Below are 10,962 nucleotides of genomic sequence, written 5' to 3'. Positions count from 1 at the left end.
CCTCCAAATAATTAATGGAATGATGAACTATAAAATCTTGAAGAACATTCACCCATCAGTTTGTGATTTTAATTTTAAGTATGTTTGGGTTATACAGCAGGCAACACCTGTAAGGCCACCCCTGAGAATTTTGAAACATATTGAACAGATGGGTCTTTGTATGGCCAAGTCAAAGTTGAGACTCAACTCCCATTGAACGTGACCTAAAATAGTCTGTTACTGCTTAAAAAAAGAAAGAAAAAAGACAATAGCTGAATTACAACAATTCCTCAAAGAAGAGTGTACTGAAATTTCTGAACACCAGAGCAGTTGATGTTGCCAAAGGGTAGTACCGCAAGTTATTATGTTTATTTGTACATCCATACATGTATCTTTAGTCGAATTGATCACTGCAGTAATGTATTCACAAGTCTGCCTAAAAAATGAGACATTTGCAGTTGACCCAAAACGCTGCTGCTTTCACTGTAACAGGAAAGTAGAGTACATCACCTAAGTTTTAAAGAGCATACACTGTCTCCTTGCAACTCAGAGCATAATACTTTGTTAGTTTATAAATCACCGGATGGTTGAGCACCAAAATAGATCGGCTCTACACCCCCAAGGGTTGATATAAGGAAAACTGTAGGCGTTAGCTTCTGCTGTAGTGCTGGATGGTTTCCACTGTGGATTAATGTGCACATAAAGGCACACTTTGTATTTGAATTATTAAAATACAGTTGGGACCCCTCTTTTTATAAGGGTCCCAAGTAATCATGTTTTTTTAGCTATTCGCAGACTGTCGTGGTCACTAACCCTCACAAATACCATGCATCCTCTGCGGCTATAATCCATGGATTAAGTATTCTATCATTGTTCTTATTAATGTTGCCTTGTTTAGCACCATTGCCTCTCTCAATGACCAATGACAGTCATTGGTCATTGAGACAACTTCAACTAGGGGCAATGTTATGTAAAATCAACTATTTTGAACTTTACATCATGTTATGTTGAGTAATGTTATTTCCTCATTCCCTCATCAAAAAAATGCACCTTGAGTTTTGCTTTGATTCTTTCATGCATGTTTGAGAAATCCTTGAATCTCCTCTGGCAACCAAGCTTCTAAACTCCCAAGCTTCTGCACCATAGAGCACCTCTCCTCCGCAACTACCCCACCCAACTCCTTCAGACTAGACAGCAGCGATTAGCAAACCCCTGGTGGAGCTGGCATCTGCTGAGCTCATACTTGCTAGTGATGTGATGACTTTCTGAAGGCAAAGTTTCAGAAACAGGATTAGTTTTTAAAGAGGCAGAGGCCCAATATTAATTTATTACATCAAATTTCTTTTAAGTCAAATTTGATTTAGCATTTTTATAACAAATGATGGTAACATGGTTACTTGAAGTAACTTGAACATAACTACGTGCAATAAATTAATACTATGTTCCAGGAAAATACAGAATACTGCCCCTTTAAGTGTCTAATAGGTATTCAGTATTTATAGGAGGAACAAAAAAAAAAAAAAAACTGAAACAAGCTGTGTATTCTTCCTATTTCAGAACACTATCATCCAGTGCAGTTGCAAACATAATTATCATCACCAGTAATCTAATGTGTCTTTTTGACATTTTGTACAGTATTTGCACTTGCACCATAAACACAAGGCAAACATAAACACGTGAGTGCGTAAAAATATTACATATGAATGACACATTGGCACATTTATTCTGTTTTGTTGCAGAAACACCAGAAAGTTTCAGAGCGGATGTTTCTTCTTCTGCTTTTCTGAGTGCCTCGTGACGTCACCTGAAACCTCCCTCCCACTCGCGGAGAAGCTCATTTTCTCCCTCTTCTCTTCCTTCTGCTGGAGCGGAGGGAGTCTGCATGGCTTCAGTCCTCTCTGTCGCTTCTGTCGGCGCGTCATGGGCGACAGAAAGCCGGTTTGACTCATGCATAAAAAGAAAGAAAGAAAGAAAAAAGAAAACACCTCATTTGAATCAAACGGAGTATCTTGTAATGCTATAACGTTGTTGTTGTTTTTTGTTACCATTTACCTCTGCGTCGGAGCGTATAGTAAGGTAATGTCATATCACGGACTTTAACTTAACGTCATTTATCGTTGGAGTTTTATTTATAAAAAGGATATAGAAAATACGTAGCGTAAGTTTTTTTTTTTTTTTGTAACGCTCTGTTTCATTTTATCTCATAAAGTTACGTGCATAGTTGTATTTTGGTTACTTTGATTTGACGTTTTAAAGTCAATTATTAATCTAGAAAGTGCTACGAAAATAACTTTTAACATTTTCACTACTCAGCAGCACACAAATTTGACTCAAAACAATTTACGGAAGCTTTAATAAAGTTATTTTAATAGTGAATCTTGATCGTCGGCCCAACACGCAGCTCCCAGTAATCCTGCAACTCCCAATATATTTCCTCTCGAGATGTAAATAGTTGTATTTGCATGCGAGGTGATTCATAAACATGTCAGTGTGTGGCGAAATATATGGCGGTGGAGGGATATTAAAACTTTCTATTTAAATATGGTGAATTATGGTCGCGAGAAATGTGTTCCCATTTAAGAGGAATGCCGAGCATTTTGGTGTCTGGAGCAGGAGCCCCATTTGTCATGCGGACAATAAAGAGGGTTTTCGCCTGACAGTGAAAATTTATGGTTGCCCTTCTTTGCCCTAATAATTCACATATTGTGTCAGGGACTGACATCCTTCGCAGAAAACAGCAAGGCTGTTATCAATCACACATCTTTGCATATTATGAAACGCTCCACTCTGTTTTGTTTTTCTTTTTTCTTTCCCTTAGCAGAAAGAAACAGAAGTGAAAACATATTTTGAAGGAACACATCTGTTTGCAATTTTTTTTTTTTTTTTTTGCGAATACAGACAAAAACGTGCTAATTTGAAACTTCATAATTGCGATTTAATGATATTCTTACTTGTGTTATTATTACAGGCCTTACTTTAAATATTACGACTCTTATGCAGTATGTATTTGACGTTTTTTTTTTCCATCTCCTTTAAGTTTCACCTATTGGTTAATCTTTTTAACATGTTTGCGTTTGTATTTATTTATTTATTTTTAGGTATTTAAGCAGAATTTATCCTCATTCACTGTCCACTCCAGGTTTTCTTGCTCTCCAAGTCGACCTGTCAAGCAGATTACCACAGAAAGAGATTAATGGCAGAGGCGGGTTGCAATAATAATCGTTTTGTTTGATGTGACAACTTTGATAGGCGTTGATTTACTTACAAACTGATAGGCTTTTAATTGAGCGCCTCCATCCCCCGATTGAGATGAAAGGGAAAACCACATTGAAAAGCTGCCCGATTGCCCCGGAGCCTCAATACTGATTAGCCATCTCAGCGGTGAATAGTTCAAGGCATTTTAAACTTCTCCCCCCCCCCACCCCCTCTTCTTCCTCTCCTTTCTCTGAACGGCCTGACAGATCATCTCTCTTCTTTTCTTTCTCTCCCCTACGCTTTTTTTTTTTTTTTTTTTTTTTTTTTTAGCCCTCTAAAGAAAATAAATCATTTCCATTGTATGCAAATAAAATAGAGCTGGCATCACAATAAAAATGTCTGGGTGTCTTATTGTTATTATTGTTATGATTAATTTATAACGCTGCGCGTCTGTGTCGTTTCAGCAGATGACAGGTTTCAGCAACACAAAAGATGCGTTTGGTCAAAAATGACCAGGGCGTTTAGCCTGGGAAAACAGTGATGGTAACACGTTGCATTTTTCAAAAATATAACTTAAGGTTTATTCCCTCACTTTAGCTAAAACTTATTTATAGGAAATAACTTAATGATAAACTTAACCCCACACACCGTTTTTTTTTTTTGCAATCCATCTTTATTGCCCTTTGTTTCCTTCACTTTACAACATTTAATGGCTGTAGTGTTATTCCCCCCCAAAGCTTCTTGTTAACACCATAATCGGCCGATTATAGCAAAAGTACTTTCGCACCTGGAAGCACGAACAGCTTCTGCACAACATGTGAGCGAGACTGTCTGCAAGTTATTAAAGTTTCATCATGTACATACCACCTCCGAGGTGTTTTACTAAGAACTACGAAAGTTAAAGCTGCTATTTAATAAAGCTTTCGAGGTTAAGTCCGCTTGCTTTTTAAATCTAAAATGAAGATGCGTGTTTTAACAGATGCGTTTTACAATTAAACGAGTGGATGCGACTCTGCGGATGATAATAATAATAATAGTAATAACAATAATGCTGATAAAAAAAACAACTTAGTGTCTCTTGAACGGCGTCTCTCCGTTTGTTCTCTTTTCACTTCGCCAGCAGCAACACTTGCATGTAATCAGCCACAATAGCTGACATAAATCAAGCGATGGATTGACAGCGCCTGACAAATAACTGATTGATTGCGGCGGAGCAGAATTGACACTTGACGGAGGGGTGGAGATAGAAATAGAAGGGCGGTGTATATTATACTGAAAACATGTGACATTCGCATCCCTCCATCACTGCATTGGTCTATTCCTGTCAACGCTTGTCTGTTTAGGGAATTTAAACCGAAGCGGTTGGTTTGATGGTTGTCGGTGGATCAGGCAGGAAGTCCATAAATTGGAAAGACCTCCCGACAAAACTCAGAAGATCCAACACGGTGGGGGATAAGAAGTAGTTTTGTGGCTTTTATAGGAGCAACAAACTGCTTGGTTGGTAAACTCGTCGAGAAATCACAAAAATCTATAACTTGCAGAAAACAAAACAAAAAAATACAACAACAGAAACCAGCTGAGATGTGCACTGATCATGCTTTCTCTGGCCAAAACCGATTTCTGAGGTCTGACCTGGTGATTCAGATTTTGACAGATTTAATTCCAAATCAATTTAGCAAGTACAAAACCTGATCGTCTAATGAAAACTATCATGTTTTCATTAAACAAAGAAAAAAAATCAATATAAATCATCAAAATAGAAGCTGGATGTTTTACTCATTGACTGAAAATGTTTTGGGTGTTTAGTATACTATTATTATTATTATTATTATTATTATTATTATTATTATTATTATTATTATTATTATTATTATTATTATTATTATTATTATTATTATGTTGTGTTAAACATAAAAATTGATCAATTCCAATCTCTAAAGAATTGAATGGGAAACTTTAAAAGTACAGACATTTTTGAACGTGACTAATATAAACATTTGTGTTACAGTGAGAAAAAAAAGTTTTAAACTTTCAGACCCTCTGGACACCCCACGCCAACAGGGGGTTCCCAAGAGCACCATAACTGTTACACAAATAACAATTTGTAAACATAAATTATATTACTTAATCCATAAACTAGTGACAAGACTTGGTACTTAAATATTAGTTGTAAAGTGTATTAATTATGTGATTTCTAAGTAAGGATGAATATGTAACACCATATCAACATCAACATGTAAAAAAAAATGTTTGGATGATGCTATTTTCCATTTGTACAATTTTAACATTAGTTATCTTAGATCTAATTTTACACAAGTATTTTAACAGGACAGTGTTTCAGTGGGTAAATCAGCCCTATAACTTGATCTGGAATATCCCCAAATCAAGTTTTAGAGTTGGACCAGCAATGTAACCCGGTCTACAACAACATACATTGTTTGGCCATGGGTTCCTCTAGAGCAACATCATTTCTTAAGTGTTACTACAACATGTATTTGGAGTGGTTTCAGTGGGAGTGGCCTGCTACCAAGGTCAGGAATTAGCATAAGCAGTAATGAATATCAGTCTTTATTCAGATACAGATATTCAAACACAACAAAGGGAAAGATAAAGTACTTTCATTAACATAAATAGGTTGGAAGGCAATAAAAAATGGAAAGGACGATAAGATGAGAAATTACAAGATGAAGCAGTGAAGCTACGCTAAGCAAAAAATGTATAATAAAAATATTATGTTGAAATACATTTTGAAACTCTTTGACACTTTGACTTGTCATGTTCTGAATTAAAGAGTCTTAAAAATATGTTTTGATTGAAATCAAGAATTAGGAATCACTTTATTGTCATTTTGTGTCATCATAGGCACTATTCCCCCCTCAGCCCCACCCGACCCCCTCTAGCAGCGGCACTGGGTTTGGTACTAGCCAAGCTCCATGTCTCCTCAACTTCAGGGACAAGCGTTCACAGCAACCATAATATTTTCCCCCCCCCTATCTCCTCCCCCGAGCTGTCAAAACAGAGGCGCTTACAAAGAGGAGAACGTCACATCCCCTTGACCCTCCAATCACCTCAGGGTCCCATTTGATTGGAAGGCGGCAAAGGCTTTAATCTCGGACTAATTCAGCTGCTTTTGAAGTGAAAATTCCTACCAGTTCGTGCTTCGGGAGTACAGAGCGAGGACCTGCAGACAGACGCGCACACACGGGGCGCAGCGCTTTCGGTGCAGGACGCAGCTGCGGATCTGCGATAACCTCTCACTGGTCTACTTCCCTTCCAAGCTGCCGCGCCTTGCAGCCTCCTCTCCAACCAGGGATTACATTTTACTCAGGCGTTTTGCGATCCTTTTACTCGTTTCTCTCGACAGAAAAAGACTTTCTAGCTTTTGTTTTCCCCCCCTGTTTGTTTTACGTTTTGGTGCTGGTTTTTCTTAATGAATCTGATGAATGCATCGCCGTTTCATTTCCTGACTGTTGGGACATGATCACGTCGCCCTCGGCGTCTGCCCTGAAAAATAGTGAAATTTGTGTCGTGTGGGAAAGCAGCAGTAGCAGCAGCCGCGGCGGCAGCAGCAGTTCTCGGAATAGCAGCATCAACAAGCCCTTTCTTCACTCCGCACCTCCGTCCGATCCACTACGGCAAGCGAACCGACTTCCCATCAAGGTTTTGAAAATGCTTACGGCACGGTCTGGACACATTTTGCACCCGGAGTATCTGCAACCTCTGCCTTCCACCCCAGTTAGTCCGATAGAGGTAAGGCGAGCATTTAAAAATAATAATAATAATAATAATAATAATAATTAAATGTATTTAGACTTGAGGTTTGTTTGTGTCTTCTCATATCGCCCTAAATATTTGGCTCAGAATTATTTTTTCTTCTAGTGAAATACACTTATACTCCGTGTAAAATTCAGCAAAGTTCTGCATAGAAATGTAAAGGACTATATTTTATATGTTCGTTTTAATTTTGCAGCTTGATGCCAAGAAAAGTCCGTTGGCTTTGCTGGCGCAGACCTGCTCTCAGATCGGCAAGCCGGACCCGCCGCCCTCCTCTAAACTCTCCTCCGTAACGTCAAACGGATCTAGCGAGAAGGAATCTAAATCTGGCCCCCTGAAGCTGAGCGACATCGGCGTGGACGACAAATCCAGCTTCAAACCTTACTCCAAGCCGACGGACAAGAAGGACTCGTCCTCGGGCGGCTCGGCTGGGGAGAAGTCCGGTTTCCGAGTGCCGAGCGCCACCTGCCAGCCGTTCACGCCGCGGACTGGCAGCCCCAACTCCAGCACCTCCGCCTCTCCCATGCCGTCGGAGGGGAAATGCGGGGAGAGAGATGAGAAGAAGGAGTCTGACTGTAACAAAAACGGCACAGCGGACGGCTCTGGCACCACCAGCCACAGCAGGATAAGCGTGAGCTGCGGTGGAATTAACGTGGAGGTCAACCAACATCAGGAGGCGACCCCTGGCACCAAAACGTCCTCCTCATCTTCCTCGGAGTCTCCCTCTGTGACCTCCGTATCCTCCGCGTCCGTTCTCGGGTCAGGACTCGTTGCGCCAGTTTCCCCTTACAAACCGGGACAAACAGTGTTCCCTTTGCCCCCTGCTGGCATGACCTACCCTGGCAGTTTGGCCGGGGCCTATGCCGGTTACCCTCAGCACTTCCTGCCCCACGGAGGAAGCTTGGTAAACGCACAGCTGGCCAGCTCGCTGGGCTGCAGTAAGGCTGGATCCAGCCCACTGGCCGGAGCTTCTCCCCCGTCCATCATGTCAGCCAGCCTGTGCAGAGATCCTTACTGCCTCAGTTACCATTGTGCCAGTCACTTAGCGGGCGCAGCCGGTGCTACCTGCACACACGACTCTGCGGCCGCAGCCGCCGCCAGCGCCCTCAAGTCCAGCTACCCGCTAATGTACCCCACACACCCCATCCACGGCGTCCACTCCACCGCGCCGTCATTCAGCGGACACCCCCTGTACCCATACGGATTCATGCTCCCCAATGACCCTCTCCCACATGTTTGTAATTGGGTGTCGGCAAATGGACCGTGCGACAAGCGCTTCTCCACCTCAGAGGAGCTGCTGAACCACCTAAGGACACACACTGCTTTTACCGGGGCGGAGAAGTTAATATCGGGCTACCCGGGCTCCTCATCACTGGCCAGCGCTGCAGCAGCGGCCATGGCCTGCCATATGCATATGCCACCGTCAGGAGCTCCAGGGAGTCCCGGGACTTTGGCTCTAAGGAGCCCGCATCACGCATTAGGACTTAGCACCCGCTACCATCCGTACTCTAAAAGTCCCCTGCCGACCCCCGGCGCCCCTGTTCCTGTCCCCGCCGCCACTGGCCCCTACTACTCCCCTTATGCACTGTATGGACAGAGACTCACCACAGCGTCTGCTCTGGGATATCAGTGAGGAAGAAAAAAAAAAAAAGACTTCGAAAATTTTATAATACTAAGAATGCAAATATAAAGACTTTTATATTAACTGCGCTAAACTTATGGACGGGATCCGTGGACTTGAACTGTATTTATTTATATGTCGGGCTTAAAGCAGGCGGTAACAGCTGCGTTATGGGAGAAGAAAAAAAAAATTGAGCAACTCAAAAAGTGCATTATGTTGGAGCTGAATTCTATAGGTAAAAATGAAAATACGCATATGTTAGAAAACCTAACAAACGTAGGGATCTTCATTTCGATGTTCATTTGAAATTGCTATGATTGTATTTGTTCTTATTTAATGTCTCATCGAGAAGAAGAAAAAAATAATAATTTACATGCATGTCTGTTTCTTAAAATTTCAAAACATGTCCACATTTAAATTTCCCGTTATTTTTCAGGTGATGGAAAGAGATATTGGTATTTTTTTGTATGTATTCTGGGGAAAAATAAGAAGCAGTTCTGTTCCGTATGTTACTGTGCCTCTTTTTTTGTTCTTGAACTCATTTCTTCAGCTCCTAAGATGAATAATATCAAGGATAAACGTAAAATTAACTGTAAATTCAATAGAATTTTATTTTACTGGTCTCTTAAATTATTGGCCTTTAGTAATATATAATTCAGAATTTACACTCACACAGACCAAGGCTTTCATAAAACATTTAAAAAAATCTTTCTTTCTTTCTTTCTTTCTTTCTTTCTTTCTTTCTTTCTTTCTTTCTTTCTTTCTTTCTTTCTTTCTTTCTTTCTTTCTTTCTTTCTTTCTNTCTTTCTTTCTTTCTTTCTTTCTTTCTTTCTTTCTTTCTTTCTTTCTTTCTTTCTTTCTTTCTTTCTTTCTTTCTTTCTTTCTTTCTTTCTTTCTAGCTTTCAAAAATTCTAACTTTAAAAATAGATCAGACTGTTGGTTCGGAGTGTGTGTTTGTGTGTGTCTACACACACTTAAAATAAAGCGGACTTTTGCTAAGCGGATTTTCATGAATTTTATCAATACATTGCTCAGAGGAACCTCGGTAGGTGTGTGCTTTACAAAACGAGTGACGCATAAAATCTTCATCAAGAATATTGACGTCCCCCGTCTCACGCTTTATGACAACAAAAGTCCATGCATTTCTAGATATAAATGGAATAATTATATTTATATGCACTCATAAAAGAGAATGTTTTTACAGCGATTTTGTTTAAATGCATTAACAATTTAATACAAATTTGACATGGAGGTTTTTTTTGTTTGACTTTATCTTTTTATTTTTCTTTGCAAATCTGACTGGGGAAAGTTTTATGCAAATGAATCAACTGTTTTTTTTGTTTGTTTTTTTCCTCTTCTTGGGTGCAGTGAGTTAGTTTGCATCTGATCACTTCGTCCGCCTGTAAATATAATATGGACGCAAAGAAATGTGCAATTAAAGCGATCTAAGTTGTGCAAAATTAGTTTGATTTTCGCAAATGTGCAATCCAGCGCTATAGACATAACGGGTCAATTACATATTTGCATTGATAATCTCTGATGTAGAGGAACATGCTTTCGCCAAGGTGAGCAACTAAATCTATTTTGCTGATATTTTCCGCTGAGTTGCTTGAAGTGCTACGGAAAACTTTGCGGACCAAATTGTTTTTGTGCGTTTATCCGACGTTGATTCAGGCAAACCGGGGCGTTTCGTGTGCTGATTCTTGGAATGCTTTACTTTTTTTGGCCTTGCAGCTCCAGTTATCGTCATGAACATCAAGAATACCTCCTCAGCCGCTCGTTTTATCGCGCAGCGGTTAGTCACGCTAAAAAAAAAAAAAAGAAAAAAAAAAAACTCCCCTCACCGGTGCGCATATAAGGCCCACACGCGTCCTAAACTGATGTAATGACGGTGAAAAGGGAGCAATTTCCATTTTTACCCACATCATGGTGGCTGTGCTCGGAGGTCCCCGGTGGAAGGCAATTTATCATGTGCCCCTCCCCCTGGCCCCTGTCACTGGAGGAACAGGCAGGCACATGTGTGCATGAATTACCGAGCCTCCCACCACCCCAATAGCCCCCCCTTTCCTCTCCCTCTCAGCGTCAACGGTGGAGATTTGACACAGAGAGGAGAGACAACATGGGGGGATTAGAGTATGCAGGAAGGCTAAAGTACATATTCACTTTGTCCATCAAGGTCTGAAAGTGCTAAGGTGTGCACTGAGCGCAGCTGAAAAAAAAAAAGGGGGGTGGGTGTGGGGGGGGGAAGCCCTGCAACAACTCGAAACGCTCGCTGGAGGTAGATTAAATATATTTATGTTAGCTTTAAATTTGATTTTACGTAGACTGAAGCGGGAATTTCACAAACTAATTTAAGCACATGATTTTATACCATTTTTAACTTTTCATTTTAC

The 10,962-nt window shown here is 40.5% G+C and overlaps 2 protein-coding genes across 2 annotated transcripts in view; one reads left to right on the top strand and one right to left on the bottom strand.

Moving 5' to 3' along the window:
- The window catches only part of lrmda (leucine rich melanocyte differentiation associated), a 230,653-nt gene extending 227,200 nt beyond the window's left edge, over positions 1–3,453 (bottom strand). Inside the window, exons 1-2 of the mRNA XM_008429426.2 lie at positions 3,245–3,453; positions 1,784–3,141 (exon numbers count right to left, since the gene is read on the bottom strand). The gene's annotated coding sequence lies outside the window, so the exon portion shown is untranslated. The remainder of the gene's footprint in view (positions 1–1,783; positions 3,142–3,244) is intronic.
- Positions 3,454–6,208: 2,755 nt separating this feature from the next.
- Positions 6,209–9,078, top strand: znf503 (zinc finger protein 503). Its single transcript, XM_008429425.2, has 2 exons — positions 6,209–6,924; positions 7,145–9,078. Exons 1-2 carry the CDS (start codon positions 6,652–6,654, stop codon positions 8,579–8,581), a joined length of 1,710 nt encoding a protein of 569 aa, XP_008427647.1. The 5' UTR covers positions 6,209–6,651; the 3' UTR covers positions 8,582–9,078.
- Positions 9,079–10,962: the final 1,884 nt, after the last annotated feature.

The sequence above is a fragment of the Poecilia reticulata genome, linkage group LG15 (genome assembly GCF_000633615.1).
Source record: "Poecilia reticulata strain Guanapo linkage group LG15, Guppy_female_1.0+MT, whole genome shotgun sequence".
In the NCBI taxonomy this organism is placed as follows: Eukaryota; Metazoa; Chordata; class Actinopteri; order Cyprinodontiformes; family Poeciliidae; genus Poecilia; species Poecilia reticulata.
The sequence above is the reverse complement of the archived record's forward strand: the minus strand, read 5'-3'. Positions and strand labels throughout refer to the sequence as shown.

What these genes read in the sequence shown, in the direction of transcription:
- znf503 (XM_008429425.2), top strand. Translation starts at nt 6,652, where the DNA reads ATGATCACGTCGCCCTCGGCGTCTGCCCTGAAAAATAGTGAAATTTGT. An exon ending in CCCCAGTTAGTCCGATAGAG is followed by an intron (nt 6,925 to 7,144) that starts GTAAGGCGAGCA and finishes TTAATTTTGCAG; the next exon opens with CTTGATGCCAAGAAAAGTCC.